The sequence below is a fragment of the Passer domesticus genome, chromosome 8, assembly GCF_036417665.1.
Source record: "Passer domesticus isolate bPasDom1 chromosome 8, bPasDom1.hap1, whole genome shotgun sequence".
Taxonomy (NCBI): Eukaryota; Metazoa; Chordata; class Aves; order Passeriformes; family Passeridae; genus Passer; species Passer domesticus.
This window is the reverse complement of record NC_087481.1, coordinates 35,700,858-35,718,072: the sequence shown is the minus strand read 5'-3', so window position 1 is coordinate 35,718,072 and position 17,215 is coordinate 35,700,858. Positions and strand designations below refer to the sequence as shown.

Below are 17,215 nucleotides of genomic sequence, written 5' to 3'. Positions count from 1 at the left end.
AGAATAATGGGATTCTAAACTCAAAAAGCAAAACAGAATAACTATTTTATAGAAATAAGCGTGAAAATCAAAGCCTTAATCTTCATGATAGCAAGAGTTCAGTTTTCTGCACAGCTCCCTCCTGACTAAAAGCTAACTTTCTTTAGTCAGCAGGCAGTTTATCTTTCAGGTACAAAAGTGCTGCAGCTCTGAAGCAAAACCCAAGAAGCAGCAAGCAACTGTGGTAGCACTCATTGTAACCACCAAACAAATGGGAAAGAAGACAGTAAGTTAGTCTCATTTCCTACTAGATGGCACAAGAGCCTTACTTTGGAAAAAACTGTCGAGGAAGCGTACCACCAGAGAAATGCATCCAGATGGTTGTCTCCTTCCCATTTTGATATACCCATTTTCTTGCATATACTCTTCCTTGAACAACTACAGTAATTCTGCAAAAATTAAGAGAATTCTGCAAATTTAGCTTCTGCTACTCACCTTCATGAGTGACAGAGTAAGGGAATCCCTACAGTTTCGTAGTAGAGCTTCGCATTCAGTAAGTGACTTATTATCTAGTGCAATGCCATTGATCTGCAGACAAAAGAAACCACAACACACATCTGTAAATCAAAGGTAATAGGTAAGGAGGATTTAAGGTAGATGATCTCTGAGACAGGGAAAACACTGGGCTGCACATGTATATGTGACTAAAGTCTGGTTGATGTTTGTGAATTTTCAAGAGTGGAGAATGGACAACTCCTAAGTCCAATCTGCTACTGCTGCAAGGACACAGGGGGACACCACCAGTTCACAACACCCTCTGTGCAGTTGTACCAACAGCAACCACCTCCCCCTTGACAAGTGCACAAACCACACCCCTCCTGTAAGGCTGCAAAGGCAGCAGGGACAGAATCCCTCCCCAGAACAGATGACAGCTGTGGTACCAACATTTACAAGACAAGGAACACCTCATCCAATGAAGGGATGCCTTTTTGAAACTGATCTTTCCTAGTCAGTGTAAGAATGACAGGTATCACTACATACATATATATATATATACATATATATATAAAAGCCAAGTGTGAAGAATAAGCTAATGCTTCTGACAAAAACTCTCATATGAACTCAGGAAATAAGCTGCACATCATATTCATCGCTCAGCATACAAAAGCTTTTAGAATAAATATCCAGTGAATTTACAAAAAGGACTTAAGGTTGCAAAAGTAAAAATTGGAATGTTTGGCATCTTAAAAAGTAGCATCAATAGTAACACTTCAAAATAAATAAAAATTCAGAAAGACAAATGTAGTTTTAGGACTTACAGCAATTATTCTATCTCCCACAGTAAGGGAACCCTCTTTGGCAGCGGGGCTTCCGGGCACAACAGCAGCAACAAATACTCCATTTTCCAGACTGACCCCACTATCTGAAATAGATAAAGAAGAAATTGATTCAGCAATTCAAATATATTGCTTAAATGGCATGTCTGACCTGCCTGCACAAAAAAGAAATATGACTACCAATCTAGCTGAATCTCAGTTTCTGAAAGCCCTTTCAAAGAAATAACAAGACAGGGAAAACAAGGACTTTCAATATCCCAAAAATACACAAATACGGGGTAACTGGGTTTAACAGACTTGTTTACACTCCCACGAACATTCTAAACAGGCAGCCAACTAGAGACAAGTATTTAAAAAAACAATCAACTAAAACGCACCAAGGACAAAAAGAAAACCTGTAGTTACAAGATGAAGCTATTATCAATAACAGCATTCTTGGTTTGCTTAAAAAAGTATGAAAACTCCCCTCTAGGACGCCATTAACATGTAAATGTGATTTAAGCAAAGGCTCAGAAAACATGTACCATTATGCCAAGCCTTATTTGGTTGAACAGACATTTGCCATTTACATCTGTCCTTGTTAGTCATTACCTTTATGTCCAGAAACATTGATGTGAAGAGGTGTTATCACTCGCCCACCTAAAGACTTCCTCCTTCGAACCACCATATTAATAACACCTCCTCCATTCAGAACAGCTTTTATAACTTGCTTTTTATCCTTATTGGTAAGATCCACATCATTTATCTTCAGTAGCCAATCATTCACTCTGGTAGATACACAGAATTAGGTAGGTCAGTTATAAGCACACTTTGCTGGACACACCACATGAATAACGTTCCATGAAAAGGCATGCAACAGAGCTGATCTCAATAAAATCATCCTTCATTATCTGGAGTTATCCATTCCTGAAAAAGCATTAAATAGCAGCTAAATGAAAACCAGGACTGCTAGTCTGAACTTCACCAGGAAAAGTACATCCTGAAATCAATAATTACTACTTCTTGTTTAAAAGCAATGCTTTGTACTGAGAGGAATTACTAAAAACCTTCTATCAACACCAAGAATTGCAGAGGGTTCCATATGATCCCTTGCTCTACTCTCCTTTTCTCTTGCCCTCCCTCAATAACTTACCCTCATGTCTTTCCCAAAATTTAAATGAATAGATACAGGTTTGAGGAGAGTATAATAATGGAGTAAACAGGGCACAGTGCAACAAAAGAACATTTCAAATTCTTTTGGGTTTTGAGTGCTGAGTCAAACAGTGTTTAATTTCTGTAATGCTTTTAGGCATCAGTCTTCTCAGTGTGATTTCCCAGCCAACATGAATAACATACACATGGAAAATGATAAAGAAAACAGAACTTCAAAAAATGAAAATAACGGTGACAATTTCCAATATGCACAGATTTAGTTTATTATGATCAAAAACCAACAGGTATCTTCTGAAGTCAGAGCCTACCTTAACCGACCATCAGCAATACTTCCTTTGTCTACTTTGGTAACGAAGATCCCGCAGTCTCCAGGGAGGTACGGCTCATTCACACCTTCTGCCACATCAAAACCAAGTGCTTTCAAGTCCATATCATCCTAGAGAATATTAATAACAAGTGATTCCACTGCACTGGCAAACACAGTCTGTTACCAAGAGGCATTACTGCATGTTTGCACCACATACTTCTATTTACAGTGTTCTTGCATCAGGTAAAGTTTTTTTTTTGTATGTAAATATATAAACTCCCATTTCCACTAGTCTTCTGGCATTAGAATGATCCTTCTCTCTCAGACTAAGGCTTAAACAATACAAATGGGGAACTTCACCAAAGAGGAACAGAAAAGCAGCTAAGCATGTGAAAAAGCCCATTCAGACTCATATAACCTGTTGTAAGGTACAATATCGGTTGTGTAGTAAGAAATAAGGACATGTTTGCCAAGAACAGGGGAAAAAACAACCACCAAGGTAAGGAACCAGCATTGTGTGTTAGTGGTGAACTCAGGCAGACCTCTGCTGTGGTATGACTAGAGACCAGAAGTAAACAGGGAAGACAGCTCAGACATTATGGGGGACCATTTCTAAATACAGATTTAGAGGTGATATTCTACCAAGCCTGACCCAAACTACATCATTCTTGATGTGAAAAATTACAAACATCTTTAAGAGATCGGTCATTGAACAAAACAGGGAAATTTTAATGTAGTGCTTGCTTTGATAAATAATAAGGCCACTGAAAGAAAAAAACTGATCCAAAAAAGAGTAAACTGGTATCAACTGACCACAAACTGAATTATTATTGCTATTTTCACTGTTAAATAATACACTTGTAAAAATTAGAGAACTCTACTTGAAGCTGTCTATTGGATCAACCCTCTCAGCAAAATGAAGGGTGATGGTACTTTAAGTTTAAAATCTAACACGAAAAAAATAGAGTCTAAAGTAGATGGGTAAGTACAGTTCAAGTTAACCCTTCAAAATCAGAAGAGCATAATGTCTTCAGGGAGTACAAACGGTGCCTGATAAAAGCTGAAGATAAAGCATGCAAAAAGGTCAAGATTTACCAGAAAATAACTTGAGCTAAAACTGAAAAAGAAAATTAAAATCCTTATGATTCTTCCACATGTCCTATGTAAGACAAAAATTTAATAGGGAAGAGCATGAGGCTGCCACAAAATAAGGATCACGTAGAGATCAGACTATCATTACACAGCATCAGAGTTGACAAGTGAGTATTATTTCTCTTCGTTTTGAGCTGAGTGATTATGTATAACACAAGTTTAATCACAGAGGTGAAGTTTAAGCAAAAATAAAACGACTGAAATGTATTAAACTCTATAATCTTGACCCTGGAATTCAAATGCTGGTAGGTCAGCAAAGATTTTTCTCTGTATTTGAACAAGGTTGCACAGTATTATTACTATAATTTGAGAGCTGCAAGTGAAATACCTATGTTTAAAAAAGGGAAACATATTCAAATGACAAAGTGCACATATTTGATCTCAGTGAAGCAAATATGTAGAGCATTCTTTGAAGTAAAGAAAAACTGAATAACTACACATGAATAGAAAATTCATCATGCTGCAAAGTTGTTTAGCACAAGCACATCTTTTGCTAGACTTACTAATTAATTCACTAGACAACAGAAAAGCAAAATTATTAGTTATGAGTTAAAACAGAGGAGATGGCAAGGAACAAAACTGATGGAGCTGATCAGAAGTGCTGAAACAGCTTGGTCAAAGGGAAGAATTCACATATGGCGATTCTGATGGATCAACATTGGTACTGAGTTCACCTTATCTTTTCAATATGAATTTCAAAATATAATAACACTAAAATCTATTTTTGTGTCAAAAAAGGAACTTATTAATGATTTGCAGGGATGGACTGTCAGAACTCAGACAGATTGGAAGAGCATAAAAAAGATGACCCCTGAATACTGAAAATAAAAGGAATTTAATTTGACAGAATTTAATCACTAAAGCTTGTCATTCAGGAACGACCAAGAAATTCTGGTATATACAGAAGTTACTGTAAATTAATCACAATCTGGAAGACTACCTGTGTATTTTATGTGTTCAAAAAAGTTACTAATAACAATGGGATGTACCAACCAAACATTTCACATAGAAGAGCATTCAGAAATTACATACATTGCAGCAAATCAAAAATTTTAGACTACAATGAAAAAATGGGAAATTATATGGAGAAAAATACTACTAGGAGAATAAGAAGCAGAGGTTATCTGGATTGCTAAACTTAAGAACCTTACTTAATACGTAGGCCAAAATAGAAAAGAGATTTAATTTCATCTACAGACAAGGAAGAGATTAACATCTCCTTTGATCCCAGATTTTCAAAAAGATCAGTAATATTACCCTAAAATGCACCCTCACCATGAGTAAGTACTTTTAATACTTTAAAATTTCTAACCAGCAGATCTGAGCAAAAGTGGGAGAAACAGCTTAGTGTAAAACATGAACTATTTTACGCATAGATTTTAAGGGTTATTCCCAGCAAAAGACTGGCCTCTAATATAACGGTTTCCTTCATATTTCAAGTTTTGGCTGCCTTAGCACTGCCATGTCTGCAATGAATCACAAACTTAAGAACATTATACCATACGGACCTGGGTACCCTGCAACATTACATGTAGGAACTGTTTTTATTTATACTGCATATGAAGAAAATTATAAAGCTTGTATATAACAGCTTGGTTTTATCAATTACTTTAATGTAGCTGTAACTGCACTTGCTGCCTCCATGTGCACCTACATGGTTTTTTTGTCAAACAAAGAACTAAAAAGACCAAAATCATATTTTTAATCTTAACTAGTATTTAAAGACTATAACTGGCTTCAGAGCTATCCAATACACAAGACAATGCAGTGTATCATTTTACTTACTCTGTCTTTTTCAAATTCTACCACTTCTGTTTCCCATTCCAGAGAATCTGTATCTATGGCTGAATCATGGGAACTATGGGCCATCAGTTGACGAAATCTGGCCTCTTTTTCCAATTGATTTTCCATCTTTTCCCTGGGCAAAGAAAATTATTACTCATAGACACAGACAACCCCCTTTTAAATCAACTGAAAAATAATGTTAGATTGTCATGGATATTGTATTGGTTTGCTAAATACAAAATGCAAGCTGTCAAAAATTTCCTCTGGCTTCTGTCTTTCCAATATGCTTGGTTTGCTACCAAATTATCTTTCCATTTCTATATACTGTCTTAACATAGTCTTACATTTTTTGCAATATTTTTACACAAGTAAGTGCACAACTAGGTTTCTCACATCTTCCAAAATGCATTTACCCTCAAAAGAGCTTCATCAGTATGTAGGGCATGAGAAATACCAATGGCAAAACCTCTCATATAAACCAGTGAGTAAACAGTTGAGAGGAACTAAGCTGCAGTTAATATGATTTCCGTGAAAGGATCCAAATATTGCTGAAGTTTATCTCCACAGCACAAAGCTCACACTATGAGTCTCATTAATAAGATCAAACAGATACTGTCCAGTATAATAATTTCCATGATAACTAAAAATTTAGGCAATGCTTCTACACACAATAACATGAATGCCTGCTGCCTACAGCTGCAACAACACATGGCTCTCTTAAGAACACAGCTAACAAAACAAAGTTTTCATCACAAACTGTAATGCAGTTTGGTCATTTCTCTAACATACTTCAGTTCCTTCAGCTCACGAACAGCATCATTTTTCTGCTTTCTCATGTCATCCAGGTTGCGAAGAGCTTCAGCCAAGTCACTCACAGCTCGGTCTCTCTCCCTCCTTAAGTTGTCACACAAAGTTCTTCAAAAGAAAAAGGTTTCAGTCTAGTTACTTAAAACCCCATTAAAGTAAACTGGTTTTACCACATTGCATAGTTAGCGTAAAATTTCAAAGAGAAGTTTCATAACGTTTCTATCTGCAAAATAAAAAAGGCTAAGGAAGAAAAAAATTACATATGCTAGGTCTTAGTTTTTCATCCCTTCGTCCCTTTCAGAACCTTATTTCTACTTATCGTCTTTAAACTAGCAGAAAAAAAAAACTTAAATAAGTATTTTTCTTAGTTCCTTAGATATATTTAGTAGCAGACACATTGGATACTTTTTGTGCATGTCCCCACAGGCAAAGAATTATGTGCAGGACTAGAGCTACAGCAGGATTATTAGTATAGCATGCCTAATATATTGCACAATTGGCTGTTCCTACACAGCAATGCTGTTAGACTTAAGGGTATTTACTAGAGACATTTTGGTTATGATAGCACAGAAAACGACAAAGATCTTGTAAGGTGGCCTCAACATTTTTTAAAAAAATCACCATGTGATAGCTAATGCAGAGGAAGTGCTGGCAAAATCCAGCCACCCTAGAACTGAACCAAGTGTGCACCAGGTGTTACAGAGATCACTCAGGTATCATCTAGCAGTTGTTTACCGTATGCTTTCCCTTTCTGCAACAATCTTATCCCGCTCTTGAAAGGCCCAATCCCTCCTACACTTGGCTACTTCTGCTTCCTGGACAGCTTCCTTTAGTTCTTGTGACATTGCCTCATATTGCTTCCGAAGCATTTCAATTTCTTTGTTTGCTCTTTCTATGTCTAGAGTAGCAGAATCTTGTATCTAGGAATTAAGAAACACAGATAAGTATTTTAGGCACAATTTTTAGGTAAATATGCACAAACAGCTTTTGTTATTTGTATGTTGCCTGATGTATTCAATTCTTACGATTTCACGAAAAATATTCATTTATTTCAGCAGCAACTTTGGGAGGGTTGGGAGGAAAGATAAAGCCTGCTGTAATGCATTTCATCCAGTAGCACACAAATTTGTACAACTATGTGAATAAGAATCTCACTTGAAAATAACATCAGTGAATGTGTCATATTTCAGAGATGACATTCTGTGCTACAATCTTGATCTGCTTAGCAGACAGGAAAAACCTTCAAGTACACTTAGAAATCAAGATACCAGCATATGCAACTGCATATAGTATATATATAGTACAGATGAACAGCACATATTTCCTGCATTAACATCTATTATTTACCCTGAGACAGCAATCCCAAGACTTGGGACTCATACAGGTCCCTTAATTCCAAAGCAATGAAACTGAAGAGCAATGGAATTGAAATAAAGTTTTTATTTAATGTTTCTTGTTTTAGATAAGAATTACTTGATTCTTAAGTTAACTTGCCCCTCCAAAACTCCCTACATTGAAGAGAGATGGTGACAACAGTGAGACAAATACACAAAGAGAACTCCAAGCTTGCAGCACAATAACACAAGCCAACTACAAACAGTACAGCCCACCAGAAGCTGTGGGCTTGCAAACAACTGTGCGTGGTTAATTTCAAGAATGTAAAACAAACTAATGAATCTAGACTTATTGACTTCCAACTCGGTTAAAATGTAAACTTTTTCTATTTATATTTACAATCAGAATCTTAATACGAAGCACAACCACATTACTTCCGAACAAGAATTTCTGTCAGTATGTCTTGAAGAACACACATGCACGTGTTTGTGTTTTAGAGTGACTTCAGGAGAAGAGGGAAGACTCCCAATGTGCCCAGACCTTTGTCTTGCAAGTTACTGACCTAATTAAGATAAAAAAGAAAAAGGCATTAGTAAAGACTTGCAATACCTGACGGGCTTGATAATATTCCCTTAGCAGATGGTCTCTCTGGATGATCGCTTCTGTTCTCTCTTTCCTGGCAACATCTCTTTCTTCCTTCACTGTCTCTATATCCTTGCAAGCTTGATCAAGTTCCTTCTGGGCCTCAGCTTTGTCCTTCACTTCATGACAGTATTTTTCCAGTAACTCATTCCTCTCACAAATTGCTCGATCTCTTTCCACTAGAGCAGAGTTTAGCTCCTAAAACAAGATCCATTGTTTGTAGAAGGTTAAGTTCAGAAGGAAATAGTTCATCTTTCCAACTGAATACATATCATGACACCTTAAAAGCCTAGAGAGTTTACCACTAGTGTTCTGAAAAATGGGGGCAGATCACATTACATACAAGTAAGTACTAGCAAAGAATATTAAATGTGGTATTAAAAATATCACACCATCACATGAGCACAGGGCTCTGCCAAAAGTAAGCAAGATTCTAGGAGCACTGATAACTTTCAGGAACCTAAATGAAAAGTGATTAACCAAACAGACTTGGTGTTTAAAAAAAGATGTTGTTAAATATGTCAAATAGTAAGCATATATGACAAATATTTTTCAACAACTGCTTCAGTTTTACAGGACTGAAATAATTTAGACAACTTAGCTACATAAGCATCTTACAGCTTCTCCATGAGCTTTAAAGGAACATTAAGATAGCAATATGCTACAGAAGGTTGAAGATAAAACCGCAAGATTCGATAAAGCGGAATGACAGTACATCTTAAGCATGGAATTCAACAGCATTGTAATAAAAAAGATAAGGCAAATGGAGAAGTGCTCTAAAATAATATCTGCCCTTCTAAAATTATTTAAATTAGACTCCCCATTAGAAGAATGGGTCATTGAAACAATCCAATTTCATGCCACGGCATTTTCAGATGGCTCAGGTCTCTAGAAGCAGTCAGTCAATGGCTAAAAGAAATCCTAGCTGGAAGCTACTGATGTTTTGACTGCTAAAAGCTCACCAGAGACAGTTGGCATCTCGAAAGCAAAATAAAGAAACAGCTGAAGTGCTTAAGGACAGAAAGACATCACGTCATAAACTGATTTTCATTTTATTTACTTCTACAGTTTGCAAAGAATAAAACTGAATATTTGAATCCCAGTTGAAAATTGCATTTTGCTGTACTAACAGAATTGTTTTTGAGACGTGCATCAAAGTAAGGCTAATCAGACTGTTTAACAATGACATTAAGAGTGCCATTTCTGCTGTAGAGTAGGAGATGAGCACTGATTAATGACACACTCTGTAGGTGAAATCTCAATTACCATTAACACCCAAGTGCATTCAACACCAGTAAGACTTCCCTTGCTCAGTAACTCTGAAGAGAGAAAAATCCCTGAACTGTCTGTTGTTGCAGGCTAGTTTTAGTACTGAAATCAGCATTTTGCACAGTTTAACTATACAGATTGTATAAAATGTGCATTCAAATGTGTGTATAAAACTTAAAGAATAATATTAAGTCTTTTCACACAAGCAGCTGAGACGAAAGTCACCAAGGCAGAGGGAAAACTCTCAGCAAGACCATCACTAAAGAGGAATTTACTGTCCTTTAAAGTGTTTGGAAAAAAATACATATGACCATGAAGTTTAATTCAGCATGCTCAATATAAACCCTCTGAATAGGAGCAGCCATTGCCTCTGGTGGTCAGTGATAAAATTTCACCTCTGTCTTTTTCCTAGGACATTTGCACAAAATTACAACTACACAGCACAGGGGAATGCACCATTTGGCACTGACTAAAACAGATTCTGTTTGATAACAGTAGAGCAGCTTGAGTTGGATGATTCTGAATTTATGAATTATTTTTATGTTTTAAGGAAGTTCTCACATCTGAATGTAACATAAGGACAAAACATAATGGATCTCTTAAACTGAGGGGAAAACTGACTATCACTGAAATGAAACATAACATTCTAAGTATTTGCCAGAGTAAAAGATTATGTCAAACAGAAAGAAAAGCATTGGAGAAAGGAGAGGGAGAAATCTCTAACATCCAATCCCTGACTTTGATTGGGTGAGTTCCTAAGACGCTAATCCAAAATTGTCCATTAGTGCAAAAATAATGAGATTTCTTCTATCATTTATAAATACTAAATTAGTACATTTTATATGTCTATTAAACCAATAAGTTTGGACATGTGTGACTAAAGAAAGCTTACATGTCTAACTTGGAAATTAACTGTGTGACCTCAGCAGTAGCTCTTCAGATATAATGCTTTAAAAAAAAAAAATCAAACTCTTCTCCATTCCAGTTGCTTTACAATTTCTCTAGGACACCAATGGTGCACTACAAAACATAAGCTTCAGAGAAAAAACTACATTTACAATTACCTAAATGAGTTCTGAGCTGTTTTAAACAATCAATGAGCGCAGCACTATAGAGCACTTAGAGGTGCCATGTATCTCAAGAAAAATGAAAACCACTAAGATGTCTTTTCAGAGAGCACCAGAACAACTTTGCACTGAGAGGGCAATCCCACTTACAGGGGACATATTCCAGGACACTATTTCAAGTTAATCAATGCATTTGATACATTTTTTAAATATTTCCAACATTTTCCTTAACAGATCTACAAAATCCCTTATGCACTGAACACAGCTGCAGCAATCCAGTGCTATGTGACACAAGAACATACTTCTTTAAAAGAGTCACAGCTACAGGAAAGAAAAATGGGAACAAAAAGACAACTGAAGTATGGCTATTTTACACCTTGCAGAATATTACAGCAGCAGTCATTTCTGATTTCTGAAGAGCCAGTTCTGGGACTGAAGAAAAGCACATGTCTCTGCCTTGCCAGTACCACACTTCCCAGATCTAGGCTCCTGCTGATTCTTGTTCAAACACCTCTGTAAGTCAATATCCATGCATTTAAAATTTTAATTCCCTACCCCTTAAGGCACTTTGGCAAATTACTCATAGTGCCACAATGACAGATATAACAAATTGGAACAGAATGACTAATTGTGGCTATTTCCATGAGTATTCCTAACCTACCCTGATCCCACTGAAATCAATAGGTATTTTGATTGGCTTAAATGCTTTGATGAAAGTAGAGGAGGTATGAAACCTCACTCACTGTATAGCTGAATTACTGAGCTGACAAATATGCAGGGCTGGAAAATATGACTTATTAAAACCAGAATTTAGTCATACTTAGAAGCTCTGATGCCACATGTCACAGTTCACTTATGTTCCTCAAAAGATCGTGTTATTTATTTAAAAGAAAGCTCCACCTTTAATTTTTTGTAAGAATGTTTTGTTCAGATGTAATGCTGTGAAAAGAGTAAAATAAGATTTATAGGCAATGGAATATATTTGCTTGTATCTATTTCAAGCTGAATTATTTATGAACCAAATAGTAAAGTGAATGCATGTCAGCAGAAATGAAACTGAGCAGCAAACTGTGTTCTGCAAATCATAACAGGTTCATTCTGACAAGGCTGTCATATAAGCATTTCAAGAACATATTGGAAAGTTCTGGTTTTTTACACAGTTTCAGGCATGCCTAAATTCTAAAGAAAAAAATCCTCAAAATAGCCCCTTGAACTTATAGGCAATAGAAGGGCAAACGAGTAAGAACGTGCATGTCAGCACAGGCTTTGCATAAGTATTTGAGATGACTTGATCATGTACCGTCTTAAGTCACAGCAGATAGTATCCAGTGGTTCCTGTAGAGGTTAAAAGTTTAAAATAATGAATATTTAGAGCTATGCTATTATAGAAAGCATTACTTAAGAAGATATGAAAGACTAATACAGCAAACGAAAGGATTTATAATATGCAAGTCAATTAAGTGTATAGCAAATTTCAACTGGTAGGTACTCTGTTCAAACATGGAAATTGACGGTTAAAAACGACTGGCATAGGAAAACTTCAGAACACAATTACCTCTTTGGAGCAGATTCCTATTTTCCCTTAATCAATTCTACATTCCTGATTCCAGCATCAACAACATACACTCATTTCCCTTCCCCACTAAAACAATAGCTTAGTACCTGTCTTAAAGCTTCCATCTCTTCACTGGCCACTCGCTTCTCAGAAGAAGTGTTCTTCAACTTGGACTCGGCAAGCTCCAGTTCTGTTTGAAGCTTATCCACCTCTTTGATTACTTGATCTCTCTCACTCATTATGAGGCGGTACTCATTGAAAACTGAATCCCTTTCTTCCTTGTATTTTTCTGCATCCTTGGTTGCTTTCAGCTGCATTGTTTTGAACCTTGTCACCTCTGACTGTAATCGCTCCATCTCCCTCTGCAACTCTTTGTTCTGTGCTGTGGCGTTGCTTAGTTCCTGCTGTACTGATTCAAACCTGAAAACAAGCGGAAACACTACTAAGACACTTGTTATTCATTTCATACATTAAGGATTTGGCTTATGTATCCACGGGTAAAACATAACCACAGAGGACTTGTTAGAAAATGTATTCTCTCTGCTGAAAAATAACCACTGCTTTGAAACCATTTTTGACTTTGGTCTGTGGGAGTTCTGCATGACCCCTAACAGTCAATGAAAACATTCTTAACACACCCATGGACGATCTCTGCAGTCCTCATGTGTGCTGGTCCTTCCTACCCCATACGGTTGACTAGGCTTGGTATCAAGGAGCAGAGAGGGGCTAAGTGTTCTAGGAGTGTCTGTGTCCTTCCATTTTAACACACATGCTGTTCATAGCAGCACCTTCTCAGTGAAGCAAGACTCCCAAACACCTGCAGCCAGAGAACTCTGCTGCCTCCCCAAAGCCCTGTCTCACAGTCCTCCACAGTCTGCAACTCTAATACCATGAAAAGTTAACTTAGGCTTGAGATGATCTTCATCTGCAAAACACCTTTAGAAATTATATTCCCTTACTGATTTGCTTTTATTATTTAAGTAAGGAGATATATCTACAGGCTTGCCATGAGTTGAAGAATTTGTTTGGAAAAAAGTCTGAGGTTTAACAAAATTCTGGTTATATTTGACTCCTGTATCTACAACTAAAAATAAACATATGTTGAAAAGTAGAGTATCCCATTCTCACACAAGGTAAACAATGGTTAAAATTCCTCATATAATTCCAAAACCACAAATGGGAAACCCTTCTCTGAAGAAAATGCACCATTTCTCCTATTTAGCATCCCCATCACACATTCTAGAACCTTCCAGAAAATTTTACATAAATACACATGCTTAGTCATCACAGAAGATTACATACACTAGAGGAACATTTCAGAAAAAAGATTAGAAAGGTATTTGTGATTCAAACACAATGGAACTACATTAGCATTGATAAGTCAAAGGCATGAAAACTCAGTTATACCTCCTCAGAGAGGATGAATATTGCTGCTGGAAATGAATTGCTGTGTCCCTTTGCTTCATGAGCATGTCAATCTGTTTCTGCAGACGCCTGTTCTCCTCCTCAGCCTGCTCCAGGCGGCTCAGATCTGTGTTGTGGCTCGCGATCTTCTCGTTGTACCTTTTCCGCAGCGCATCGTAGTCCTTCTTCACTCCCTCCAGCTTGTCCATGGCTGTGTCATAAAGTTTATTTAGTATCTCTGATGATCCATTTTGCTTCATAACCTGAAAAAAATGCCAGAAACTCTATCAATAACCTTTACTGTTAATCAGTTCAAGAAATTTGATTTAAGATACAAACATAAGAAACAAAATTAGAACTAAAATATATAGACTGATTTTAGTAATCATTCTTTTTAATGACAAAAGAAGTTCAGTCTTTCCTTAAAGTGCCACTGTTACACTAAGGATTGTCACATCTGCTTTCTGTTGAGTTAAAAGTCTGCTTTATCACAAGTACAAGTGTATGAAAATCTCTCTCTTATGGCAATTCTTATGAACACCTATTAAACCCATGTTGTTTTTGAAGTACTTGTACTTTTAACAAGTGGTAATCACTTGATCACCAAAATGATAGTGGTAATTTAGGAGATGCCCACGAGGTGGCATTCATGGTAGGTTGCCTGTACCCTCTGAATGAATTAAATAATTAAAAGCATAATAAAAATAAAATCTACCCAAAATGTGTTATACATTCGGGCATATTATATTAATATTCATACAATATTTCATCTGAGAACTTCCCACAGAGGTTTGTGTTTCAAACAGCATACATAAAAGATGAACAGGAAGAGAAAAATCCATTTAAACATGAATAAATCTTGACCTGATTAATTTACATCAACATAGGAATCTTGCTGTAAATTGCAACACTGATGATACACGACCAGCAACAACATAACAAACTCCTAATGAGAGTCAGCAAATCTAGTCCTTGCTCATTCTCAAAAGGCAAAACACATGCCTGAAATAAAGCACTAAGCTTTTTTTATTTTTGTTCCATATTCCTTTTTTCTGGTTTTGTCTTTTATATTGAAATCTGGCCTTGATGGAGCAGTGGGAAGAAACAGGAATGCTCTATATACAGAGGTGCCAGGAATTATATAATACTAACATTAGCCTGCAGAGGTATGTCCCTAACTATCTGAAAATTTAAAAAAAGTATTAAAGAACTAGAAGGAAGACAGAAGAAAATACGAGCGCTGTAAAAATTTGAAACCCAACATGCAGCAGCTATCCTGCACAAATTGGCTCCTGATCTTTTGTGTCTTACATTCGAGTAAGGACCAGTTCCTGAACATGGAGGAACCTGGATGCCTGCAGAGCAGAAGGGAAGGGGAGAGCAAGAGGCTGCCCACTCTTCACTGCCCAGAGGTAAAGGCTAACAACTGTCACTATTAATAAACCACTTTGCTACACAGGCAAGATAACACAACAGAGACAAAAGTTCTGCAGCCTGGCACTGGTCTCCTTTATATAAAAGTGGCCCTGGAACAAGACTGTACTTAGGCTATTTCCACACACATCCAAATCCTCAATGGATTCAGCAGCACAACATGCACAGAGCTGGACACATGATTAGCCAGCATGCTTCAATGAACCATTTCAGATAAACTGAACACGTGGTAAACTGTAGGCATATGTAAAATGCAAATACATAGATTTTAACCCACTCAAGAAAGCCATTTTCCTGAAAACTACTTTCCGAATGAGTTTAAGAACAACTTGGAGAACAAATTATTTAAGAACTCAAACAAACCACTTCTCACTATCTAGAGCATATATGGAAAGCATTTATGTTGAAAACACACTAAATAATTAAAGAAGAATTAATACACAAGAAATTTGATGGGATTCAGGACAAACTTGCTAACACAGACCTGCCAAAGGAAAATGGATGCACCAGTGCAATAAACATCTCCCATTCAAAATCCCAATGAAAGAAAGTAAATAGTCCCAGCTGGCCCAAGGAACACAGCCATGGCAACATGAAACTCCATATGTGAGAAGCAGAAACTTAAGCCGGTCAGCTGCTACACAGCAAATCCATGACAATCCCACACAAAGAGTAATTTGATCAAAAGCTTTTGCTCCCTGAGGCCACCAAGATGTATTTTGTTATGGCCTGAGAACGAAACAACACGTCAGAGGGATCAACAGAAAGTTAGACTAATTCATATGTGAAATTACAGGGACAAGATAAGACTTTTGGCACCCCTTCAAGACACCATGAATCACTCTGACAAGCTGAGAAATGGAGTTAGACGATTTTCCCACTAAGAGTCACATACATCATTTTCTTTAAAGGTTTAATCATGATGTTGACATAAGACTGGATTTCTTTAAATCAATCCTGACAATGATACATCAGCCTCCTTCTGTGCTTCCAGATAATTCCAAGCTTCAGGACAGAATGGCAAAATAGAATAGCCTTCTCTCAGAGGTTTTGCATCCCTACCTTGCAGACTGGGAAACTGAGGCACAGACCAATTTAGCTATTTGCCCAGGCTGACACAGGAAATCATTTCTGCTATCTTCTGAACCGAGCCACTAAACAGTTTCACACCAGAACTCACAAGACAGTGTTAGAAAAATGGATAACAAGGAAGAACCAATCTTCAAGCACCTCCTAAAGTACCATTCAGCTTGCTTTGACCTTTGCCCCTCCTGCCCTAGCAAATAATTATTTTGGCTTGCATAGATTTTGCTTCTGAAGCCTAATGTTTGACTTGCAAGTTTGCCCTGTGAATCAGCCTACATACAGTGAACCCAGACACTCTGTTTAACCATTCCACATGCTACTGTAACAATTCTAACTAAATGAACAGACTTTTTCCGTAGCTGAACAGTGAACCTGATACAACCAGTTGCTCCTTAGCATTACTCTTTTTTAAATTTTCAGAATATGTGAACAACGCTGACCTGGAGACAGCCCGTTCTGAAATGACCAACTCTTCCAGTCCTGAAAATTGTCTCTTTTTGTTTCAAGTTCAAAAACATGAATCAACCTTTTGTGATTCTTCCCAAAAAATACAATAAATATTGCATGCAAGTTTAAAGTAAACCCTGTCCCATAAAAATACCTTAGGAACACAGTCATCTTTTTAATCACTTTACAACTTTAAGTGAGATTTGTGATGACTTTCTACCCATTTAAAAAATATATTGTACAAATACCATCTTCATGTACACTTTTTCATCTCTGCATTTAAATACTACTTATTCTTTTCCTTTTTTTTCCAACTAGACAAAGAAAATCAATTAGTAATCAAGATGTCATTGTCTCCCCTAATACTGTACAAGGCAAGGAGGCTATTTGGGACCCAGCGAGACACTCAAGGCACCAACGCTGCACATTCCCATTTCTCTATGAAAGGGAAGCAGCC

At 36.9% G+C, this 17,215-nt stretch overlaps 1 protein-coding gene across 4 annotated transcripts in view; it reads right to left on the bottom strand.

Annotated features, from left to right (window-relative positions):
• Positions 1–17,215, bottom strand: part of DLG5 (discs large MAGUK scaffold protein 5) — a 96,286-nt gene that overhangs the window by 25,708 nt on the left and 53,363 nt on the right. For all 4 annotated transcript variants that reach the window (XM_064430340.1, XM_064430341.1, XM_064430342.1 and 1 more), the window contains exons 6-15: positions 13,795–14,054; positions 12,495–12,807; positions 8,464–8,694; positions 7,255–7,439; positions 6,502–6,627; positions 5,713–5,845; positions 2,777–2,904; positions 1,908–2,083; positions 1,299–1,402; positions 475–567 (exon numbers count right to left, since the gene is read on the bottom strand). In XM_064430340.1, coding sequence (XP_064286410.1) covers positions 475–567; positions 1,299–1,402; positions 1,908–2,083; positions 2,777–2,904; positions 5,713–5,845; positions 6,502–6,627; positions 7,255–7,439; positions 8,464–8,694; positions 12,495–12,807; positions 13,795–14,054 — 1,749 coding nt within the window. The remainder of the gene's footprint in view (positions 1–474; positions 568–1,298; positions 1,403–1,907; positions 2,084–2,776; positions 2,905–5,712; positions 5,846–6,501; positions 6,628–7,254; positions 7,440–8,463; positions 8,695–12,494; positions 12,808–13,794; positions 14,055–17,215) is intronic.